Source organism: Heterodontus francisci, chromosome 12 (assembly GCF_036365525.1).
Source record: "Heterodontus francisci isolate sHetFra1 chromosome 12, sHetFra1.hap1, whole genome shotgun sequence".
NCBI classification, from domain to species: domain Eukaryota; kingdom Metazoa; phylum Chordata; class Chondrichthyes; order Heterodontiformes; family Heterodontidae; genus Heterodontus; species Heterodontus francisci.
Genome location: NC_090382.1, coordinates 108,363,283 through 108,387,929, shown reverse-complemented (window position 1 = coordinate 108,387,929; position 24,647 = coordinate 108,363,283). Strand labels below are relative to the sequence as shown.

Below are 24,647 nucleotides of genomic sequence, written 5' to 3'. Positions count from 1 at the left end.
TCGGCCCTCCAAGCCTGCGCCGATCCAAATCCTCTATCTAAACCTGTCGCCTATTTCCTAAGGGTCTGTTTCTCTTTACTTCCTGCCCATTCATGTATCTGTCTAGATACATCTTAAAAGACGCTATCGTGCCCGTGTCTACCACCTCCGCTGGCAATGCGTTCCAGGCACCCACCACCCTCTGCGTAAAGAACTTTCCACGCATATCCCCCCTAAACTTTTCCCCTTTCACGATCCATCTTATTGCTGTTTGTGGGATCTTGCTATGTGCAAATTGGCACCTGGTTACCAAAGTAAAGTGACAGCACTTCAGAAATAATTCATTGGCCATGAAACTCTTCCAGACATCTTGAGAATGTGGGAGACGATATATAAATGCAATTTCTTTCCAATAATCGTTAAACATTGTACTTTATTTTTTGCATCTAAAGGAACCATTTTTACCAGTTTGGCGAGATTCGCTCTATCACTGTGGTCCAGCGGCAGCAATGTGCATTCATTCAATTTGCAACGAGGCAGTCGTCAGAGCTTGCGGCCGAGAAATCATTCAACAAACTTATCATTAATGGGCGAAGACTGAACGTCAAATGGGGCAGGTGAGTGTATAAAAAGGTGCTTTGGAGATGGATCGCTCCAGAAGTTTGGTGGATTGGTGTTGGGGGGGGGTGGGGGGGGTGATATTGAAATGTGGGAGCTGTTGCTCAACATATCAAAACATGGGTTTTTGTACTTTTCTGGTTTGTTGGGAACAGGGGGGGTTGGTTGGGTGGTAGAAAAAGCACAAATATCGAGAACAAAGAGGACAAATGGGTAAAATTAAATATCGTGCATCTTCTTGGGTGACAGAGAAAAGACGATGGAGTTAAGTTGTTGAATAAGCATGGAGTCCATCGAAACATATAAAAGGCTGGTTAAGAAAATTGAAGCTTATGGAATAGGAGGGTCAGTGTCTAATTGGATAAAAAAATTGGCTTATGGACAGAAAACAGCGAATCGTAGTAAATGGTTGCTTTTCAGACTGGAGGATGGTAGGCGGTGGTGTTTTCCAAGGGTCAGTGCTGGGATCACTGCTTTTTTTGATATATATAAATTACTTGTATCTTGGAATACAAAGTAGAATTTCAAAATTTGCTGACGACACCAAACTTGGAGGTGCGGCAAACAACGAGGATGATATGAATCGCCTGCAACAGGACATAGATAGGCTAGCAGAATGGGCAGAGAAGTGGCAGATGGAATTTAATTCTGACAAATGTGAGGTGATGCATTTGGTAGAAGGAATATGGAGGGGCAATATATACTTAATGTCACAGTTCTAAAGAGTGTGCAGGAATAGAGGGACCTGGGGGTTCATGTGCATCGATCTTTGAAGGTGGTAGGACATCTTGAGAGAGTGGTTAGTAAAACATATGGGATCTTGGGATTTATAAATAGAGGCATTGAGTACAAAAGCAGGGAAGTTATGCTGAACCTATATAAAGCTCTGGTTAGGCTCCAACTGGAGTATTGTTTCCAGTTCTGGTCACCGCACTTCAGGAAGGATGTGAGGATCCTTGAGAGGGTGCAGAGGAGATTTACCAGAATGGTTCCAGGGGTGGGGGAATTTAATTACAAGGTTAGGTTGGAAAAGCTATGTTTGTTCTCCTTATAACAAAGGAGATGGGCTTAGTTAAGTTAGACAAGGAAAATCTGTTCCCATTAACTAATGGTACAAGGACCAGGGGACACAGATTGAAACTTTTGGGCAAAAGGTGCAGGGGGGATATGAGGAAGCACTTTTTTACACAGTGGGTGGTAATGACTTGGAACTCGCAGTCCACAAGGGTGGTGTAAGTGGACACATCAATGACTTCAAGAGGAAGTTGGATGGCCACCTGAGAAAAATAGACTTGCAGGGCTACAAGGATTGAGGCGGGGAGTGGCACTGACTGCATAGCTCCATGGAGAACCGGCATGAACTCAATGGGCCGAATGGCCTCGTTCTGTGCCGTAAATGACTCCATAACAGCAACAGGTGGGATACATTCATTCCATACTCAGTCATGCTTGTGATCGAACACAAGTTCTTCAGCGAGTGCTCCTGCTCATGGGTGAGGTCATCATTGATTACACCACTGAGGTCCTTGCACGCTGGACGCAGGAGTTTGTGTGTGGTTTTTATTTCAGTGCATGCTGATCATGTGTCGTTTTGCACTGCCCGCCATGGGCTCTGCTCATCAGTATGTCTCTTGGTGGTCGTGTGCGAGTTTCTTCCCTGCACGCTCATGGGACGTTTGTGCTGATGGGTGTACTTGCTGAACTTAGGTCACAAGCTGCCAGAGGAAAAGAGAAGGAGAAGGACTCGAATGTTACAGAGTCAGGAATGAAGCTGGAGCCTGTTCCGGGGCTGCCTGGTGGTAAGTAAAGGGCAATTTTCTCTTCTTACATTGTGGTGGGGGGATCTTTAACTGTGAGTGACCGTGGGCTCTCACATTCGTAACTTCAACCCTCTTTATATCGCAGAACTGCTTTACAAAGTGGCATTATTTATGGAGAGTGAAACTTTGGGTCCATCTTGTGCTAAGTTGCTGAACAGTCACATTCTGAACATACTCCATTCTGGCCACAGCTGTTCCCTGCTAGAAGACTTTCTCTTTATTGAGCTTGAAAGGTGTCAAACATTCTAAATAATTTTTTGATATTAAAAGCATGACGGTATTTTGTCCCTGGAAAAGATGCCACACTATCTGGGAAATGCAGATCAGACGGAAAGATGATCAGATCATTCTAATGGGAGTTCTAGATTCCTCCACGAGGGGAAACAGTCTCTCGGCATCTACCCTGTCAACCCCCTTAGAATCTTATGTTTCAATAAGATCACCTCTCATTCTTCTAAACTCCAATGAGTATAGGCCCAACCTGCTCAACCTTTCCTCATAAGACAACCCCTTCATTCCAGGAATCTACCTCTAGTGAACCTTCTCTGAACTGCCTCTAATCCCTTGTTAAATAAGGAGAGCAAACTACGCAGTACTCTAGGTGCAGTCTCATCAACACCCTGTACAGTTGTAGCAAGACTTCCCTACCTTTATACTCCATCCCCCTTGTAATAAAGGCCAACATTCCATTTGCCTTCCTAATTACTTGCTAACTTTTTGTGTTTTAGGTATGAGGACACCCAGATCCCACTGTACTGTAGCATTCTGTAGTCTCTCTCCATTTAAATAATATTTTGCTTTTCTATTTTTCCTACCTCACAACTTGCTTTCCCATTTATCTTTGTATCGTTGGCAAATTTGGCTACAATATGCTTGGTCTTTCATTCAAGCCATTCATATAAATTCTAAGTAGTTGAGACCCCAGTACTGATCCTTGTGGCATCCAACTAGTTGCAGTTTGCCCAACCTAAAAATGACCCATTCATCCCAACTCTCTGTTTTCTGTTGGTTAGCCAATCCTCTATTCATGCTATTATATTACCCCCAACAGCATGAGCTCTTATCTTGTGTAGTAACCTTTTAAGTGGCACCTTATCAAATGCCTTTTGGAAATCCAAATACACTACATCTACTGGTTCCACTTTATCCACTCTTGTTGATACTTCCTCAAAGAATTCTAGTAAATTTGTCAAATGCAATTCCCTTTCAGAAAACCTTGTAGCCTGTGCTTGAATTTATTATGATTTTCTAAATGTCCTACTACTACTTGCTTAATAATGGATTCCAACATTTTCTCAATGACATAGGGGATTCTGAAATTCCATATACATAACATCCATAGACATTTCCCCTGTCAACTACATTAGTCACCTCCTCAAAAAATTCAGTCATTTTGTCAGGTATAACCTCTACTTTGCAAATACATGCTGGCTGTCTCTGACCAGCTGAAAACTTTCAAGGTTTCAACTTTCAATTCACCTTAAGAACTCTAGCAATTTCCCAACGGACAGATGTTAGGCTAACAGGTCTATAATTCCCTAATTTCCCTCTGTTACCTTTTTTAAATAGTGGAGTGACATGCGCAAAAGGAATGGTTCCCAAACCGCGAGAACTCTGGAAGGTTATAATTTAGGACATCTACAATGATCTCACCTCTTTCCTTTAAAACCCTGGGGATTTGTCACTCTTTAGTGCCACTGTTTTCTTCATTACTGCTATTTTGCTTACATTAATTTTGGTGAGTTCCTGTCCCTGATTCAATACTAGCATGCAGACCTCCTCCTTTGCTCTAAATATTGATGCAGAGTAATTATTCAGCATGTCTGCTGTTTCCACTGGCTGACATTGGTAACCAGAGGACACCAATTTAAGGTGATTGGCAAAATAAAACAGAGGGGAGATGAGAATTGCTTTGTTACATTAATCTGGAATGCACTGACTGAAGGGGTGGTGGACGCCGATTTCGTAGGAACTTTCAAAAAGCAGGCATTTGAAGAGGACTAATTTGCAAGGTTATGGGAGAAAAGTAGAAAGGGTTGGGGGTGCTAAATTGGACAGCTCTTCAAAGAGCTGTCACAGGCACCACAGGCCGAATGGCCTCTTTCTGTGCTGTAAGATTCTATGTTTTTTTTGCACTTTCTCCAGTGCCCCTCGTGTTAGTTGTGCGTGATGGGGAGCTGAGAGTGGTTGCGCAGTTGGTCTGTGGGCGGAATCTTTCAGCACAGTGTTTGGGCTCAGGTGATGTACTGGCTTAATTCGTGTCTGTTTTCTTTCCCTTCCCCCCCCCCCCCCCCTTGAAGCGCTGCCTCCGCCGCCCCCGACCATCGAGGAGGAGACCCCCACCAACTTCTTCAACCTGCCGCCCAGCGCCCCGCCAGCTGTGATGAACATCTCGCTGCCTCCTCCGCCTGGACTGGCACCACCCCCACCACCAGGTACCCGACGTTTTCAGGGGATGGTTTTTCCGCTTCTATTATTGTGGTACCGCACTCTGGGATCTGGGACCACCGTTGTGTTCACCTCAGGGCGAGTCCCGCCGGACCGGTGAGGTAGTTAGATTATGAGTATGGTAGTGTAGTGGACTTTGTTACTTGACTCGCAAATGTGGAGACCTGGGACGGAACGTTTCAGAGATGGTGATTGTCAGCTTTGTCTTGATGACTGCAGGCTGCAATGGCAGGGCCCAGGAGGGGCGGTCCCAGTGGGGGAGGGGTGCTCCTGCTAGGCCGGGGTCGTAGGGAGGTGGTCCCGGCAGGACTGGGGAAGTTGCTGGTTTTGGTCTTTCTATTATATTGACTGCACTTCCTTTAGTATCATGGGATATGTACTGGGCCCTCTGCAGTTCTTGTATCACTAACTCTTGTTTTGTTTGTTCTCCCTAGGGTTTGGAGCCACCTTGTTCCACGGAATGCCTCCCCCACCACCTCCCTTCCTCCGGGCTCCAGGCCCCATCCATTACCCGTCCCAGGACCCTCAGCGGATGGGTGCCCACACGAACAAGCCCAGCAGTACCTAACTCCAGACTGTCATCAAATCACCCCTTTCCACCTACATTGTTGCCAGACACCAACATCAAAAGAGCAGGAGTTTTGGGAAGGCAGCTTTTTAAAGCGTCTTTTAAAACCCGATCCCGAATTCTTTCCTGTAGAATTCTGTAATAATTTTTCTTTACATTTTAGGATTTAACAAACTTTGTTTTATTTCCCTCCCATCTGCTTCCCTCATCTCGGCTGAGAAGACAGCAGTGTGAGTGGCCCCTCTCTTGCCTATTCACTGGTTGGCAGCGTTGGGAACTGCTTCTGACCTGTGTAATTTCAATATAACCTGGTAGCGAACAGCGGCAATTCCTGACTCCCCTTTCACGCTAAAGTGTTGCTGAATACCCTGTCTGTACAGAGGTTCGATATACACCTGGCTAGATTGCGAATTTAGCACTCCTGTCAACTCTGAAATGCCCCTCAAATCCCCCCTCGAAGGTCCAGTGATCTGGCACTGAGCGGCGCAGTCTGGGAAGTCCACACCCGCCCTCGCTATAGGCAGGGCAGCAATGGAGGCACTGAATTTGGCCTCAGTACCTCTGGGCTCGTGGGAGTGGTGGGCGGGTGAGGGCGGGAGAATCAGCTGGGGCGTCTAGCTTTCCTGAGAAAGCATGAAGGATCAAGCCCCACTACTGACCCCTTTGCTGCCTGCCAGCTCGCCCAAGGCCGCTGTTCAGCCAAGACGTGTCCTCCTCAGGTCGAGAGGCACTGATGTCTGCTGGGATCCCCAGAACTGTGCCCTCGCTGAGGGTTATAGAAAATGGGGTGGGTCAGAAGCATCGTTTGAGTGGGACCTGAAAAAACAGACACAGCTGGCATTTGAGAGTCCAATGTTAAGCCTGAATTAAAGTGTGTGTTAATGATTCTAACTGGAGCCTGGAAGCAGTCTGCTTCATTTATTGTTAAAGCGGGAGCAGTGACGAGGCTATTTAAGGGTTAACTGAGGGTATTCACCCACTGGACCTTCCCTGTCCCTGCACTCTCCAGATGATCGGGATTACACCTCTAAAAGAGGGTGTCAAAAGCCAGATCAGTAAACATAAGGATTGTAACTGTTGGTACTTGTGTTGTATTTTATACCGAGGCTTCACTAACCTTCCAGTAGAGCGAGCAATCTTTGTCGTGGTCAGACACTTGCCAGAATGTTATTCCCCAAGCCTCCACAATTCTCTGTGTACAGTCTCTTGGATGGTGAAAACACTGGTCCCTGATTCCAGGAGTCAGTGCAATTCTGGAGTACGAGCTGCAGTGAGCAGCGAGACTGCACAAAGCACCGAGATTCGGGTGGGAGTGAGGGTGGGGTATCTGGCCCGGAGAGATAGCACAGCACAGAAGCATCGACTCACTGCCAACGCTGATATGACCTGGTCTTGAGGAGTACTGACCCCAGGGAAGTGTTCGGCATTTGCTGTTACAAGTCCCTCACTATCCCTCAATTTGTCTTGAGTGTGATGATGGTAGTTTTTTTTTTCCATCCTGTTTGTAATTTTCAACCTGAGGGCCCTCTCCCCGTGCCCCACATTCATCCAAGATTACTCTGAAAATCCCACTGGATACAGTATTGCCGCCTTCCCTTTAAAAGATGTTTGTATTGCTTTTGCGTTTTAACTTTTTTTTGGTAACTTGCAGGAGATGAAAGGTTATCTGCGCCAGTTGTGGCAACTGTCATGGGCCTTGCCTAATTGTTGTACGGCCAAACTGGATAGTTGTGCTGGAGACTGTTTTCTTGTGCCCCTACCTCCACATCTGTGCACTGACCCCACGGTGATCTGCGCCACTTCCCCCTTGACAGCTCTCACCCTGCTCCTGAAGGTGTGAACCCCCCCCCCCCCCCCCCACGCCCTTTAAGGACACAGTGATTCAGCAGATTCCCCCCTCCCCACCGCCCTCTCGTGGCAGCTCATCCCAAAGGCCCAGTCGTTGTATTGTGTGAGCAATGGTGATGAATTGACTATTTATCTGGGCAAGTGGGGAGATGGGCTGCAGAACTGCGATTGAATCTGAATGTTATTATATACGTTGACACTTTGCAGGAGGATTGACTGGCTCGGCCGAGTCTGCATGACCTGTCCGATTCTCCTTGCAGTCCAGGCCTGACACTGTGGGCCCTATTGGTTCCCGGCACTGGGCTACCTAGTCCATGCAACTCACCTGGATTAAGTCACTCAGTGGAATAAAACAAATCATATGCCCTGGTGAGAGTATTCGTCTCCAGTGTCTCTCAGCACAACTTGATCCCAACTTTGCTTTGTAAATTCAGTGTCCTGTTTTATATTCCTTGCCCTTCCCTCTCTCCCTCTCTCTTCCAACGATTTTGAAGACTTGTTGAAATTTGTCAGGCTGTGAATATTCTGCAGACTGCTGCAGGGATGCATTGCATGCAAAACAAGTCTGGTTTGACACCGTGCGGTTTGTCTGGGGCAATTGCAAGGGATCTGTCACTTGTAACACTGTTGAAAGAGCCGTGATCCATGTTGGTCCATTCACACCCATAAATGTTCATCTTTTTTTAAGTCTTTTGTGAGTCTGGTTTATTTAACTGCTCTTTAGCAGTTCTTTCATAGGTATGATTAGAAGAAATCTTTTAAAGTGACAGGACACGTCGATAAGGCTGTGTTAATGAAAGTATACAGGATCCCGGGCTTTATTAATAGAGGCATAGAGTGCGAAATGAAGGGGGTCATACTCAACCTTTATAAAAACACAGGTTAGGTTTCAGCTGGAGTATTGTGTCCAGTTCTGGCACCACAGGTTAGGAAGGATTTGAAGGCCGTGGAAAGGGTGCAAAAGACATTTACTGGCATTGCCCCAGGCAGGAGGACTTTCAGATATTGTGGAGAGGCTGGAGAAGCTGGGATTCTGCTCCTTAAAGAAGAGTAAAGTTAAGGGGGAGATTTGATGGAGGTGTTCAAAATCATGTAGCATGTGGCAGGCAGATTGGTAATCAGAGGACACAGATTTTGGTGATTGGCAAAAGGACCAGAATATCAGGCATGTGCAAGAGACCAGAATTGGAGGAGTGCGGAGATCTTGTAGGGTTGGTGGAGGTTGCAGTGATAATGAGGGGCGAGGGATTTGAGAACAAGGTTGAGAATTTTTTAAATTGAGGCGTTGCCGGTTTTGGAGCCAATGTAGGTCAGCGAGCACAGGGGCTATGGTTGGATGCGACACAGTCTAGGTAGGATGCATATCTGAATCTGTTGGCACGAACAGAAATGGGAGTTCTGATTTAGGATTTATACACCAATAAGGGATCATTACTATCAGTAACCCATTCTAAACCTCTGCATACTCAACTGAAACGGGATAAACCAGTAAATATAAGTGTGCAGACTGACCAGAGTTAACCAGATCACATGGGCACCAAGCTCTGGGAGGGTGTATTGGCCTTTCAGGGGATGCATTGCAGATTGATCAGACTGACACTTGGACTTGAAGGGTTAAATTATGGCAAAGGTTGCATAAGCTTGGATTGAAATTTGCTCCAGTATGAAAGATTAAGAGGGTGATCTGATAGAGATGGTAAAAGGATTTGATACCTAGAAAATGTGTCCTCTGGAATCAAGGACGGGGGGTCATAATCTTAAAATTAAAGCAAAGCCATTCAGGGGTGATGTCAGGAAGCACTTCCTCACATACAGGTTTGTGGAAATTTGGAATTCTCTTCCCAAAAAATGGTGCAGGGCAATTGGAGCTTTCAAGACTGAGATTGACAGAAAAGCAAAATATGGCGGATGTTGGAAATCCGAAATAAAAACAGAAAATGCTTGAAGTACTCTGGCAGCATCAGTGGAGAGAGAAACTGAATTAACATTTCTGATTATCAGATCTGGGAAAAGTTAGAAATGTAATAGGTTTTAAGTAAGTGAAAAGGGATAGGGTTGGAAAAGAATGAAAGAGAAACTTTGTGATAGGGTGAAAGACAGGAGAGATTAAATGACGAAAGTGCTCGTGCTGCAGAGCCAAAGGGAGTGGTAATGGGACAAGTAAAGAAACAAAAGATAGAGGAGATGTGAACAGCAGAAGGATGAACAGCTGCTGGCCGAAAGCAAAACAAGGCGGAAAAAAACAAAACCTGCAAAGAGGGGGAAACAAAATGGGGGCAGAGGTTATGGTCTGAAATAATTGAACTCAATGTTGAGTCCAGAAGGTTGTAAAGTGACTAATCGATAGATGCTGTACTGTTCCTCAAGCCTGTGTTGAGCTTCATTGGAACACTGCAGGAGGCTGAGGTCAGTGAGCACAAGGTGGAGAATTAAAATGGCAGGCAAGAGGGAGCTCGGGATCATGCTTGCAGACTGAACGGAGGTGTTCTGGAAAGTGGTTACCCCATCTGTGTTTAGTCACCCCATTGCTGATTGCATTGTGAGCAGTGAGTACAGTATACTGAATTGAAAGAAGTACACAAATCGCTGTTTCACCTGGAAGGAATGTTTGGAGCCTTGGACAGTGAGAAGGGAGGAGGTGAAAGGGCAGGTGTTGCACCTCCTCTGCTGGCATAGAAAGATGCAGTTTGAAGGGGAGGGGGTGTTAGGGGTGATTGAGGAGTGGATTGGGGTGTCCGGAGGGAACAATCCCTTTGGAATACTGAATGGGGAGGGGAAGATGTGTTTGGTGCTGGCTTCATGGAGGTGGCGGAAATAGCAGAGGATGATTGTTGAATACAGAGGCTGGTGGGATGGGAGGTGAGGATAAGGGACAGTATTGTGTTTCTGGGAGGGAGGGGAAGGAATGAAAGCATAAGTGCAGGAAATGGGATGGACGCAGTCGAGGGCCCTGTCGACCAAAGTGGCGAGGAATCCTTGGTTGAAGAGAAAGGAAGAATATCAGAAACACTGACATGGAAGGTTGCATTATCAGAACAGGTGAGACGGAGAAACTGGGAGAATGGATTGGAGCCCTTAAGGAAGGGGGGCGGGGGTAAGGGGTGGGTGGTGAATGGTGAGATAACTTGGGTCCTGCCAGTTCCTGAAACAGTTTGCTGGCACAAATCCACAGCTATTAAGGAGAAATCATTTTTACAATTCTACATATTTTTTTTATAAAGGTCTCCGATCCAGATCTGTGTGTAAAGTGCCTTTAAAGTGACTATGAGTCAAAGGTTCATTGATCTAGTTTTCCTTTAAATTGATGTACTTAAAGGAAGTTGGTTCAACACGAGGGAGAAAGGATTAGGAGATGCTGATGGGGTGAGATGAAGTAGGGATGGGAGGAGGCTCATATTGTGCATGAACACTAACACGAACCATTTAGGCGAAATGGCCTGTCTCTGTGCTGTAAAATTTGATGTGATCAGTTTAAAAAAAAAAATCTCTTGTATCTGGTACTTTTTTTCTTTAATGTATGTTATCTGATTCACAATTTCAGTGTAAGACTTCATGTTTAACAAGTTGGATTGTTCACGCTGTGTAGAACCTGACTCAGGCCTGTTTAAACCTCACAGTGCAGTATTAATTTAAAGGGAAGCTTCTTTGTTTCGAGTAATTATGAAGGTAAATTCCACATTCATCTTATACGAGTCAGCCCCCTGGATACCCCTTGTGCTAATTCTCTTTTGTTCTTTGATGAGCTGGGTGCAATTCACGCTGCTGACGTTAGGACTCATGGGTGAAGCCTCCCTCGCAGCGTGGCTGTCTCACAATTCTGCAGATTCGGGGAGGGGAGGCCCACTCCAGCCGCGAGGCAGCCTGTTGAAGCTGGGCCTGTTGCTGAAGGGCTCTGGGTTGACCGTGACGGGCTCCTCTGGTATCGCCATGGGCTCGAAGCCCGACTCTTCGAACAGCCTCCTTTGAGCACCAGGAACACCGAACGGGGTGGGAGCTCTAGAAAAAAGGGGAATCGATAAAAACACAATCGCAGCTAGACCATTCTCACTGTGTAAAACAGTTGTTTTCGACTCTGTCCCCCTATAAACATTGCAGAGCATTCAGAAAGAAAGAACTTGCATTTCTATAGTGCCTTTCATCACCATGGGACACCCCAAAGTGCTTTACAGCCAATTAGATCCTTTTGAAGTGCATCATTGTTGTAATCATAGAGATTTAAACCATGGAAGGAGACCTTTCAGCCAATCGTAGTCATCCAGCCTAATCCCCCTTTTCCAGATCCTGGGTCGTAGCTTTGTAGGTTAAAGCACTTCAAGTGCATATCTGAGTACTTTTTAAATGTTTTGAGATTTCTGCCTCTACCATCCTTTCAGGCAGTGAATTCCAGATCCCCCACCACCCTCTGGGTGAAAGAATTTCACTTGAATCCCCCCTAAACCTCCTACCTCTTACCTTAAATTTATGCCCCCTGGTAATGAACCCCTCAACCAATGCAAATAGGGCTTTCCTAATGACCCCTCATAATTTTGTACACTTTGATTAGGTCTCCCCTCAGACTCCTCTGTTATAAAGAAAACTACCCTAGCCTATCCAATCTTTCTTCATAAATAAAACTCTCCAGTCCAGGCAACATCCTAGTAAATCTCCTCTGTACCCTCTGCAGTGCAATCACATCTTTCCTTTTGTGTGGTGACCAGAACTGCATGCAGTACTCCAGCTGTGGTCTAACTAGGGTTTTATACCTAGTTCCAGCATAACCTCCCAGCATTTTATGCCTTGGCTAATAAAGGCAAATATCCTGCCTTCACTACCTTATCTACCTGTCCTTAGGGATCTGTGGACATGCACTCCAAGGTCCCTCTGTTCCTCTGCACTTTTCACTATCCAACCATTTATTTATTTTTTTTAAAAAAGAGATACAGCACTGAAACCACCCATTTATACTAACCCTACAGTGCTCCCATATTCCCTACCACCTACCTACACTAGGGGCAATTTACAACAGCCAATTTACCTATCACCTACAAGTCTTTGGCTGTGGGAGGAAACCGGAGCACCCAGCAAAAACCCACACGGGCACAGGGAGAACTTGCAAACTCCACACAGGCAGTACCCAGAACTGAACCCGGGTCCCTGGAGCTGTGAGGCTGCGGTGCTAACCACTGCACCGCGGTATTCCCTGGCCTCATTAGTCTTCCCCAAATGCATTACCTCATACATCTCCAGACTGGACTTTATTTGCCACCTGACCAGTCCAATCATGCCCCCTCGATTTCAGTCCAGATCGTTGATCTATACCACAAGAAGCAAGGGGCCTAGCATTGGGCCCTGTAGAGCCCCACTGTAAACAGCCTTTCAGTCACAAAAACACCCATCAACCATTACCCTTTGCTTCCCTGGTAATGTAGGAAAAGTGGCAGCCAATTTGAGCACAGCAAGCTCTCGCAAACAGCAATGTGATAAAGGCCCGATAATCTGTTTTAGTGATGTCGGTTGAGGGATAAATAATGGTCAGGACAAGGGGGAAAGCTCCCGGCTGTTCTTTGAAATAGTGCCATGGGACCTTTTATGTCTAACCGAGAGTGCAGACGGGGCCTCTGTTTAACATCTCGTCTGAAAGATGGCACTTCTGAGTGCAGCGCACCCTCGTACTGCCCCACCGATGATGCAGGACTCCCTAAGCAGGACGAATCCAACCCAGCCAATTATCGCCCCATCAGTCTACTCCCGATCATGAGCAAAGTGATAGAAGGGGTCATCAATAGTGCTATCAAATGGCATCTGCTCAGCAATAACCTGCTCAGTGCTGCTCAGTTTGGGATCCGCCAGGGCCACTCAGCTCCTGACCTCATTACAGCCTTGGATCAAACATGGACAAAAGAGCTGAACTCCAGAGGTGAGCTGAGAGTGACTGCCCTTGACATCAAAGCAGCATTTGACCGAGTATGGCATCAAGGAGCCCTAGCAAAACTGGAATCAATGGGAATTGGGGAAAACTCTCCGCCAGTTGGAGTCTTACCTAGCGTAAAGGAAAATGGTTGTAGTTGTTGAAGGTCAATCATCTCAGTCCGAGGACATCACTGCAGGAGTTCTTCAGGGTAGTGTCCTCGGCCCAACCATCTTCAGCTGCTTCATCAATAACCTCCCCTCCATCGTAATGTCAGAAGTGGGGATGTTTGCACATTATTCAGCACCATTCGCGACTCCTCAGATACTGAAGCAACCCATGTACATATGCAGCAAGACTTGGACAACGTTCTGGCTTGGGCTGATAAGTGGCAAGTAACATTCGCGCAACACAAGTGCCAGGCAATGAGCATCTCAAACAAGAGAGAATCTAAGCATCTACCCTTGATGTTCAATGGCATTACCATTGCTGAATCCCCCACTATCAACATCCTGGGAGGTCACCATTGACCAGAAACTGAACTGGACCAGCCACATAAATGCTGTGGCTACAAGAACAGGTCAGATGCTGGGAATTCTGCGGCAAGTAACTCACCTCCTGTCTCCCCAAAGCCTGTCCACCATCTACAAGTCAGGAGTGTGATGGAAAACACTTCACTTGCCTGGATGCAGCTCCAACAAAACTCAAGAAGCTCAATACCATCCAGGACAAAGCAGCCCGCTTGATTGGCACCCCATCTAACACCTTAAACATTCACCACTGACGCGCAGTGGTAGCAGTGTGTACCATCCACAAGATGCACTGCAGCAACACACCAAGCCTCCTTCAACAGCACCTTCCAAACCCGTAACCTCTACTGCCTAGAAGGACTAGGGCAGCAGATGCATGGGAACACCACCACCTGCAAGTTCCCCTCCAAGCCACACACCATCCTGACTTGGAACTATATCGCCGTTCCTTCACTGTCGCTGGGTCAAAATCCTGGAACTCCCTTCCTAACGGCACTGTGGGTGTCCCTACCCCACATGGACTGCAGCTCACCACCACCTTCTCAAGGGCGATTAGGGATGGGCAATAAATGCTGGCCTGGCCAGTGATACCCGCATCCCCCGAACGAATCAATTAAAAAAAAATCTCCGACAATGCACTACTCCCTGAGTGCTGGCGCTCCGACAGTCATTTATGGCACAGAAGGAGGCCATTTGGCCCATTGAGTCCATGCTGGCTCTCCACGGAGCTATGCATCCAGTCCCACTTCCCAGCTTGATCTCCGTAGCCCTGCAAGTCTATTTCTCTCAGGTGGCCATCCAACTTCCTCTTGAGGTCATTGATTGTTTCCACTTCCACCACCCTTGTGGGCAGCGAGTTCCAGGTCATTACCACCCGCTACATAAAAAAGTGCTTCCTCATATTCCCCCTGCATCTTTTGCCCAAAATGTTCAATCCAGTAAAACCAGGCGACCTCCCTGTGGGCTTAGGCGGGGGGGCACCCTCCTCTGTGGGCAATCTGTGTTCCACAGAGGCCTCCCAGTGGCAAAGGCCACCTCTGCCATAACAACACCCCCGCCCCCCCCATTCCCATGCATGCATTGCCCACCTTCCTTCCCCCATCCCCTGGTTCGGCCTCAGCTGGAGTTTTGTGTCCAATTCTGGGCGCCACACTTTAGGAACGATGTCACGATCTTAGAGAGGCTGTGGAGGAAATTTACTAGATTGTGGATGAGGGACTTCAGTTATGTGCAGAGACTGGTGAAGCTTGGATTTTTCTTAGAGCAGAGAAAGTTAAGGGGAGATTTAATAGAGGTGTTCAAAATCATGAGGGGGTTTTAAAAGAGTAAATAGAGACACTCTTTCCACTGGCAGGAGGGTTGGTAACCAGAGGACACACTTAAGATCATTGGCAAATGATCCAGAGGGGGAGACGAGAAGTTTTTTTTTAACCCAGCAAGTTGTTGTGATCTGGAGCGCGTTGCCCGAAAGGACGGTGGAAACAGATTCAATAGTAATTTTCAAAAGGGAGTTGGATAAATACTTGAAGGGGAAAAATTTGCAGGGCTATGGGGGAAAGAGCAGGGCAGAGTGGGGACTAATTGGATAGCTCTTTCAAAGAGCTGGCACAGGCAGGATGGGCCGAATGGCCTCCTCCTGCGCTGTTTGATTCTATAATTCTGAGGAAAGTCTGAGTGAAGCTGGGTAGAGTTCATGATAGGGTAGAGTGAAGGATATATTGATAGGGTGAGATGAAGAGGGGTGTGCAGCATAAACACCAGCATGGATCACTTGGGCTGAATGGCCTCCTGTGCTATACAATTCTATGAACTCAGATCCTTGGCATTAGGGATCAATCATATTGATCCCTCATGTACCTGAATTCCTCCCAAGTTTCGCAGAGACTTGGAACTGGACACAATACTTGAGGTGCAGTCTGACCAGAGCACAGACTCCATGCTGTTTCCCGTTGAGGCAGAGACCTCCAGGAATGGGTTATTAATGACACAACGTTCTATTAATTCCATGGGTCAATGTTGGTGGGTGCGTCTGTGTCAGATCATATATTCACTGCATTGCAGGGCAATGAAATCATCCCAGTCCCAAAATAAATCAGGGCTTTAAATATTACACCTCCGATGCGTGCAGAAAGAGTCTGCAGTTATGTTGTGCCTTTCCCACTCTCATGATGGACCAAGCCCCTTTAAGATCGAAAAATTACTCTTCAATAAAGTGTTCTGCAGGTAAACATGGCAGTTGATTTGCATACTTAAGAACCTGGGAACAGTCATGTGATAAATTTACAGATAATCTGGTCGAAGGGTAAATGTTGGCCCAAAACAGCGCAGGATCTGTTCATGTTAACCCAAACAGAGACTCGGTTTTAACATCTCACTTAAAGGACAGTGCAGCACTCCCTTGCACCTTCTCTTGCCAGCCTAGATGATGTGCTCAGTTCCTAGCAAGAGACATTCAACCTTTTTAAAAATTCTTTCATGGGATCTGAGCATTGCCCTTGAGAAGGTGGTGGTGGTGGTGAGCTGCCTTCTTGAACCGCTGCAGTCCAAGTGAGGTAGGTACACCCACAGTGCTGGTTAGGAAGGGAGTTCCAGGATTTTGACCTAGTACCAGTGAAGGAATGGCGATATAGTTCCAAGTCAGGATGGTGTGTGTTTTGGAGGGGAACTTGCAGGTGATGGTGTTCCCATGGGTCTGCTGCCCTTGTCGTTCTAGGTGGTAGAGGTCGCTGGTTTGGAAGGTGCTGTTGAAGGAGCCTTGGTGACATAGGAATGTAAGAACAGGAGGAGGCCATTTAGCCCCTCGAGCCTGCTGTGCCGTTCAATGAGCTCATGTCTGATCAGTGACCTCAATTCTATATGCCTGCCTTTGCCCCATATCCCTTAATATCTTTGCTTAACAGAAATCTATTAATCTCAGACTTAAAATTAACAATTGACCTAGCATCAATTGCCATTTGTGGAAGAGAGTTCCAAACTTATACCTTTGCGTGTAGAAGTGTTTCCTAACTTCACCCCCAAAGATCTGGCTCTAATTTCTGATGCAGAGGTAACAGGCACGGCCAAACTAGCCCAGCTGATGTAATCAGATGTTACCATAAGGGGGCAAAGCAAATTTGTAGAGTTTGCTTATTTAGCTATGTATGTGTGTGCCAATGGACTGAAGGTTTGCCAGGCAAATAGACAGAAGGGACGGAGTGTCTAGTGTGGGATTAAAATAGAAAAGGGGGGCGGAGCTAAGGACTTCACATTCTCATTACAGAAACTTGCACTGCATAAATTGCCTGTGGGGAACCAACAGACCTGGACTAGGATCCATGCAAATCCCTGCATTGTGTGCGATTTAATTTATATATTTTCATATTTGATGGTAGATAGTATGCTAATATTCATTTATAAATCAATATTTAAGCAATTTATTAGGGATTATTTGAAATCAGATCTACTCCATACTAGGGAATTGAATATTAACTGCAAAAGGACCTTGAGGGGGGAAAGAGCAAGGAGGAGTGGGACTAATTGGGTAACTCCATCAAAGAGCCAGCACAGGCACGCTGGGCCAAATGGCCATGATTGCAGTGAAAGCTGAAGATCCCCTGTGAGTTCCTGTGCTGTCACTTGGCTGGTCTCTCATCATCCACCCTGCATAAACTTGAGGTCATCCAAACTCTGATGCCTGTGTCCTACTCGCACCAAGTCCTGTTCACCCCATCGCCCCTTCACTTGCTGACCTTCGTTGGCTCCCAGTTAAGCAACCCCACCGATTTTAAAATTCGCACCCTTTTTTTCAAATCCCTCCACCCCTCCCTACCTCTGTAACTTCCACCAGCCCTTCAACCCTCCGAGATCCCTGTGCTCCTCCAAATTAAAAACAAAAAGGGGGCAATCTCTTTACTGGGAGTGTATTACAGGCCTCCAAACAGTCAGGGAGAGATAGAGGAGCAGATATGTAGGCAAATCTCAGAGACGTGTAAAAAAATAATAGGGTAATAATAGTAGGGGATTTCAACTTCCCCAATATTAACTGGGATAGTCTTTATGCAAAAGGCTTAAAGGGGGCGGAATTCTTAAAATGCATCCAGGAGAGCTTTTTGAGCCAGTACGTAGAAAGTCCGACAAAAGAAGGGGCAATACTGGACCTAATCCTAGCGAATGAAGCCGGACATGTGGAAGAAGTGTCAGTAGGGGAATATTTTGGGGATAATGATCATAACTCTGTAAGATTTAAGGTAGTTATGGAAAAGGACAAAGATGGACCGGAAATAAAGATACTGAATTGGGGGAAGGCCGATTTCAATATGATAAAACAGGATCTGGCCAAAATGAACTGGGAGCAGCTACTTGTAGGAAAGTCTACATCAGACCAGTGGGAGTCATTCAAAGAGGAAATAGTGAGAGTTCAGGGCCAACATGTTCCTGTAAAGGTGAAGGGTAGGACTGACAAGTCCAGGGAACCCCAGATGTCAAAGGATATAGAGGTTTGGATAAGGAAAAAAAAGGAGGCTTATGGCAGATTCAGAGGGCTGAAAACAGAGGAGTATAGAAAGTGTAGGGGAGTACTTAAAAAAAGTAATTAGGAGACCGAAGAGGGGGCATGAAAAAACACTGGCGGGCAAGATAAAGGAAAATCTCAAGGCATCTTATAAGTATATTAAGGGCAACAGGATAACCAGGGAAAGAGTAGGGCCCGTTAGGGACCAAAGTGGCAATCTGTGTGTGGAGCCGGAGGACGTAGGTGAGGTTTTAAATGATTACTTTTCATCTGTGTTCACTGTGGAGAAGGACGATGTAGGTGTAGAGATCAGGGAGGGTGATTGTGATATGCTTGAACAAATTAGCATTGAAAGGGAGGAGGTATTAGCGGTTTAAGCTGGCTTAAAAGTGGATAAATCCCCAGGCCCAGATGAGATGTATCCCATGCTAAGGGAGGAGATTGCAGGGGCTCTGACACAAATTTTCAAATCCTCTCTGGCCACAGGAGAGGTACCAGTGGACTGGAGGACAACGAATGTGGTACCATTATTCAAGAAGGGTAGCAGGGATAAACCAGGTAATTACAGGCCAGTGAGTCTAACATCGGTGGTAGGGAAATTATTGGAAAAAATTCTGAGGGACAGGATTAATCTCCACTTGGAGAGGCACTGATTAATCAAGAATAGTCAGCATGGCTTTGTCAGGGGGAGATCATGTCAAACAAATTTGATTGAATTTTTCGATGAGGTGACTAGGTGTGTAAATGAGGGTAAAGCAGTTGATGTAGTCTACATGGACTTCAGTAAGGATTTTGATAAGGTCCTGCATGGGACATTGGTTAAGAAGGTAAGAGCCCATGGGATCCAGGGCAATTTGGCAAATTGGATCCAAAATTGGCTTAGTGGCAGGAGGCAGAGGGTGATGGTCGAAGGCTGTTTTTGCGATTGGAAGCCTGTGACCAGTGGTGTACCCCAGGGATCAGAGCTGGGACCCTTGCTGTTTGGAGTGTACATTAATGATTTAAATGTGAATATGATCAGTAAATTCGCAGATGACACAAAAATTAGTGGTGTCGTAAATAGGGAGGAGGAAAGCCTTAGATTACAGGACGATATAGATGGGCTGGTAAGATGGGCAGAGCAGTGGTAAATGGAATTTAATCCTGAGAAGTGTGAGGTGATGCATTTTGGGAGGACTAACAAGGCAAGGGAATATACAATGGATGGTAGGACCCTAAGAAGTACAGAGGGTCAGAGGGACCATGGTGTACTTGTCCATAGATCACTGAAGGCAGCAGCACAGGTACAAAAGGTGGTTAGGAAGGCATATGGGATACTTGCCTTTAATAGCCGAGGTATAGAATATAAGAGCAGGGAGGTTATGATGGAGCTATATAAAACGCTAGTTAGGCCACAGCTGGAGTACTATGTACAGTTCTGGTCACCACACTATAGGAAGGATGTGATTCTACTGGAGCGGATGCAGAGGAGATTCGCCAGGATGTTGCCTGGGCTGGAGCATTTCAGCTATGAAGAGAGACTGGATCGGCTAGAGTTGTTTTTCTTACAGCAGAGAAGGCTGAGGGGGGACATGATTGAAGTATACAAAATTATGAAGGGCATAGATAGGGTTGATAGGAAGAAACTTTTTCCCTTAGCGGAGGTGTCAATAACCAGGGGGCACAGATTTAAGGTAAGGGGCAGGAGGTTAAGAGGGGATTTGAGGGAAAGATTTTTCACCCAGAGGGTGATTGGAATCTGGAACTCACTGCCTGAAGGGGTGCTGGAGGCAGGAACCCTCACAACATTTAAGAAGTATTTAGACGTGCACTTGAAACACCATAGCATACAAGGCTACGGGCCAAGTGCTGGAAAATGGGATTAGAACAAATAGATGCTTGATGGCCGGCATGGACTCGATGGGCTGAAGGGCCTGTTTCTGTGCTGTATAACTGCATCACTCTATGACCATTGGCAGTTGTGACTTCAGCTGGCTGGGCTCTAAGCTCTGGAATTCCCTTCCTAAATCTCTCTCCTCCTTTACGACTCCAGAGGGTCATGAATCTTTGGGCGGCACAGTGGCGCATTGGTTAGCACCGCAGCCTCACAGCTCCAGCGACCCGGGTTCAATTCTGGGTACTGCCTGTGTGGAGTTTGCAAGTTCTCCCTGTGTCTGCATGGGTTTCCTCCGGGTGCTCTGGTTTCCTCCCACATACCAAAGACTTGCAGGTTGATAGGTAAATTGGCCATTAGCAATTGCCCCTAGTATAGGTAGGTGGTAGGGAAATATAGGGACAGGTGGGGATGTGGTAGGAATATGGAATTAGTGTAGGATTAGTATAAATGGGTGGTTGATGGTCGGCACAGACTTGGTGCGCCGAAGGGCCTGTTTCAGTGCTGTATCTGTAAAACTTTGGAATTCTCTACCCCATAGAGCAGTGGAGGCTGGGTCATTGAATCTATTCAAAGCTGAGATAGGCTTTTGAATTGTAAGGGAGTAAAGGGTTATAAAGAACAGGCAGGAAAGTAGAGTTGAGGCCAAGATCAGATTAGCCATGATCTTATTGAATGGTGGAGCTGGCTCGAGGGGCCGAATGGCCTAGTCCTGCTCCTATTTCTTATGTTCATTGAAAGAAGAAAGACTTGCATTTCTATAGCGCCTTTCACGACCTCAGGATATCCTAATGTGCTTTGCAGTCAATGAAGTACATTTAGGAAGTGGAATCACTGTTGTCATGTAGGAAATATGGCAACCAATTTGCCCTCAGCAAGCTCCCACAAACAGCAATCTATTTCAGTTGGTTGAGGGATAAATATTGACCTAGGACACCAGGGAGATCTCTCCTTCAAAATAGTGCCATGGGATCTTTCATACCCACCTGAGAGAGCAGACAGGGGCCTCAACTTACTGATTCATCTGAAAGACAGTACCTCCAACAGTGTAGCACTCCCTTAGTCCTGTCCGCATAGAATTTGTGCTCAAGTCTCTGAAGTGGAGCCTGAACTCAAAAGCAAGAGTGCAACCAACTGAGCCACAACTGACACAGTAGGAGGAGCTTGCAGGCGTATTTAGCTGATACCAAGCCTCACGCTGAAGCAGCAAAGTGTGTTTACCTGTTGAAGCATCTGTACGTTTGTGATTGAGCTTTGACCGGGACCTCTGGCAATTGGTTTATCATGGTTTCCAGGACATCAGGTTGGTCAACCAATGCTTCAGCCCAGGGGGACTGGTAGGACTTGGGGACAGCTGTGACGTTGAACTTCTCGGGTGGGATTTCCTTCAAGGGTCTAGCGTACCCTGATGATGAGGAAACAGAACAATGAAATCTAAGTCCTCCACCCCCTCAACCCTCCCTGCCTGCAACCTCCAGTCCTATAATCCTCCAAGATCTCTGCATTTCTCCAATTCCGAGCTCTTGAGCATCCCCAATTTTTATCACTCCACTATTGGCGGCTGTGCCTTCAATTTCCTGGGCCCTAAGCTCTGGAATACCCTCCCTAAATGTCTCTGTCCATTCCTCTCTCCTCCTTTAAGACATTCCTTAAAACCTACCTCTTTGACCAAGCTTTTGGTTTCCTCCTTTGGCTTGGTGCCGAATTTCTGCATGATTTATGTTAAAGGTGCTATATAAATGCAAGTTGTTGTGGAATCCTTTGTTCCTCACTCTGATCAATCCCTGACCTCTAACCCTAAAGTTTTCAGCTCAATTTTATATAATTTCTCCTTTTGCTGTGTTTACTGTAAGTGAGAAACTTGGTATTTGCAGCTTGGGAGGAGCCAGAAGGGAATCTTACATAGACTAACATCCGGTGTCCAGCATAGAAACAGGCCATTTGGCCCAACATGTCCTTGCTACTGCTCCACACAAGCCTCCTCCCTCCTGAGTTCATCTAATTTTATCAACATATCCTTCTCTTCCTTTCTCCCTCATGTGCTTATCCAACTTGCCCTTAAATGCATCTCTGCTATTGACCTCAGCTGCTCCGTATGGTAGTGAGTTCCACATTCTCACCACTCTGGGCAAAGAAGTTTCTCCTGAATTCCCTATTGGATTTATTAGTGACTATCTTATATTTATGTGTCTCCCCAACAAGTGGATAAATTACCTCTGCACCTACCCCATTTGAATCCCTTCATAATTTGCAAGACCTCTATCAGGTCACCCATCAGCCTACTCTTTTCTAGAGAAAAGAGACCCAGCCTGGTCAATCTTATGAGAAAATAAAGCAAGACAAAGAAAGGTTGGGAGGGCAACGGAGCTGAGGTTGGAAGCTGGAGGTGAGACAAAGCCACAAAATTGAAGCATTCCTTTAAATTGAGATGTCATAGGACAATCTGGGAACTTTTACCTGGAGCGATGATGTTGGGATTCAGGTTAACCTTGATATTTTTGGCAGCAGACAATTTGCCAAATGGTTTTGGTGCTACGCTTGGTGCAGTCCCTTTTCCAGGCTTTGCGATGTGGATTTCTGATCTGTAGTTCTCCTTTGTCCCATCCAGAGGCCCGGTCATATCAGCTTTCTGTAGAGGAGCAGGAACATTTGAGACACTGAAACTCCCTAAAGGCATGCTTCACTTTAGTATTCACAGTGTCTAAAAATACAAGATGACGGGAGCAACAATTGGGAGAGATCGGTTAACAGTTTGGGCGCAGTCCTCCATCACAACACCAGGGGTCAAAGCAGAAACATTAACCCATCACAAGGTGAATTCAGGTGAATATAGGAAGAGGAGGAGGCCATTCAGCCCCTCGAGTCTGTTCTGCCATTCATAGAGATCATGGGTGATCTGTATCCCAACTCCATCAGTAACTCATTATCCCTTTACACCCTTGTCTATCAAAAACCTATTAATCTCAGATTCAAGTCATATTCATTTATTTCTATGTAGTACTGTCTACAGTCTGGTCGCCACACTACAGGAAGGATGTGATCGCACTGGAGAGGGTACAGAGGAGATTCACCAGGATGTTGCCTGGGCTGGAGCATTTCAGCTAGCTAGGCTAGGGTTGTTTTCCTAAGAGCAGAGGTACCTGATTGAGGTATACAAGATTATGAGGGGCATTGATAGGATAGATAGGAAGAAACTTTTTCCTTTAGCAGAGGGATCAATAACCAAGGGGCATTGATTTAAGGTAAGGGGCAGAAGGTTTAGAGGGGATTTGAGGAAAAATGTTTTCATCCAGAGGGTGGATGGAATCTGGAACACACTGCCTGAAGGGGTGGTAGAGGCAGGAACCCTCACAACATTTAAGAAGTATTTAGATGTGCACTTGAAACGCCATAGTATACAAGGTTACGGACCAAGTGCTGGAAAGTGGGATTAGAATAGATAGGTGCTTGATAGCCGGCACGGACACAATGGGCCGAAGGGCCTGTTTCTGTACTGCATAACTCTATGACTCTATTTAAAATGATTAATTGAGCAAACATTTATTGCAATGGTGAAAATAGAGGCATGTTGTCAAAGCTTTTTATCTTTGCTCATCAGGGCAAACAACATGTCCCTTCTGCTCTTCGCAATGGGTAAGGTATGGACCGTACCCAACCAACCCGTGCTTGTAAAACTCAAAACACAGTTTTCAACATTAGATGTAATTCCTTGATTGGACAACATTTGCTAAACATTCTTCAGTGTGCTAAGAATAACGCTGACAACCAATTTAAGATTGTTGGTAGGGTTCGCATTGTGGCGCTTTTGCACACACTGGAAGCTACATATATTAATACACAAGGCCCTGCTCTTTGCAGACAGAAAGAATATGTACAAACATTGCACCTGTTTCAGCTGAACAAAATAAATGACAGCCTGGTTCATTCCTCAGGGCAATGCCGTGACCAATCAGAGTCAAGCTGCCTGGTTTAAATTTCAAACAGAGCTTGGCAGTTAACTGTCAGTCACTGTAAACTGGTGCATTCTCTATGGTAATGCCTCGACCAATCAGAGTTCACTTGCCAGCCAATCAGCAGTCTCTTCTCTTGCAGTATAAGTTGTTGTTTTCCCTTACTTTGGTTATTCTTGTGATTGTCCTGATGAGTGCAAGAGGAAAAGCTTTGACAACATGTCTCTACTTTCAGCAATACTCAAGCTCTGTACTACCAAACGACTATCTATTGTTTTCTTGCAGGAGAGAGTTCCACACTTCTACCACCCTTTGGCCAGGATTTTAAAGGCTCCCGCAAGGTGTGGTGGTTGGGGGCAGGGGGTGCATGAAGAATCACAGCGGGTGGCGGGGGAGGTGCTGGGACGGAGGGCCCATCGCCTCCCCGTTGCCCAGTGATCTTCCTGGGGAAGGGGTAGGCCAATCTCCCGGAGGCAAACTGAGGCCCTTACGTGGTTTATTAAGGGAAAGTTAAAGGCCTCTTCCTGTCACTGCTGGGATCACATCAGCGGCAGTTGGGGGGACCCTCCGCCGCATGGTAGGGGGTCCCTCCTTCGTGGGCAATTTGAGGCCCATGGAGGACCCCCACCAGGAACCA

General features: G+C 46.2%; 2 protein-coding genes across 5 annotated transcripts in view; one reads left to right on the top strand and one right to left on the bottom strand.

The window, feature by feature from the left end:
• The window catches only part of rbm22 (RNA binding motif protein 22), a 29,097-nt gene extending 21,129 nt beyond the window's left edge, over positions 1–7,968 (top strand). For all 4 annotated transcript variants that reach the window (XM_068044060.1, XM_068044061.1, XM_068044059.1 and 1 more), the window contains exons 8-11: positions 432–596; positions 2,305–2,396; positions 4,718–4,852; positions 5,300–7,968. In XM_068044060.1, coding sequence (XP_067900161.1) covers positions 432–596; positions 2,305–2,396; positions 4,718–4,852; positions 5,300–5,433 — 526 coding nt within the window. In that variant the 3' untranslated portion in view covers positions 5,434–7,968. The remainder of the gene's footprint in view (positions 1–431; positions 597–2,304; positions 2,397–4,717; positions 4,853–5,299) is intronic.
• A 2,865-nt stretch (positions 7,969–10,833) lies between these two features.
• LOC137375664 (myozenin-2-like) overlaps positions 10,834–24,647 on the bottom strand; it is a 29,718-nt gene continuing 15,904 nt past the window's right edge. Inside the window, exons 4-6 of the mRNA XM_068043053.1 lie at positions 22,518–22,689; positions 21,282–21,465; positions 10,834–11,277 (exon numbers count right to left, since the gene is read on the bottom strand). Coding sequence (XP_067899154.1) covers positions 11,091–11,277; positions 21,282–21,465; positions 22,518–22,689 — 543 coding nt within the window. The 3' untranslated portion in view covers positions 10,834–11,090. The remainder of the gene's footprint in view (positions 11,278–21,281; positions 21,466–22,517; positions 22,690–24,647) is intronic.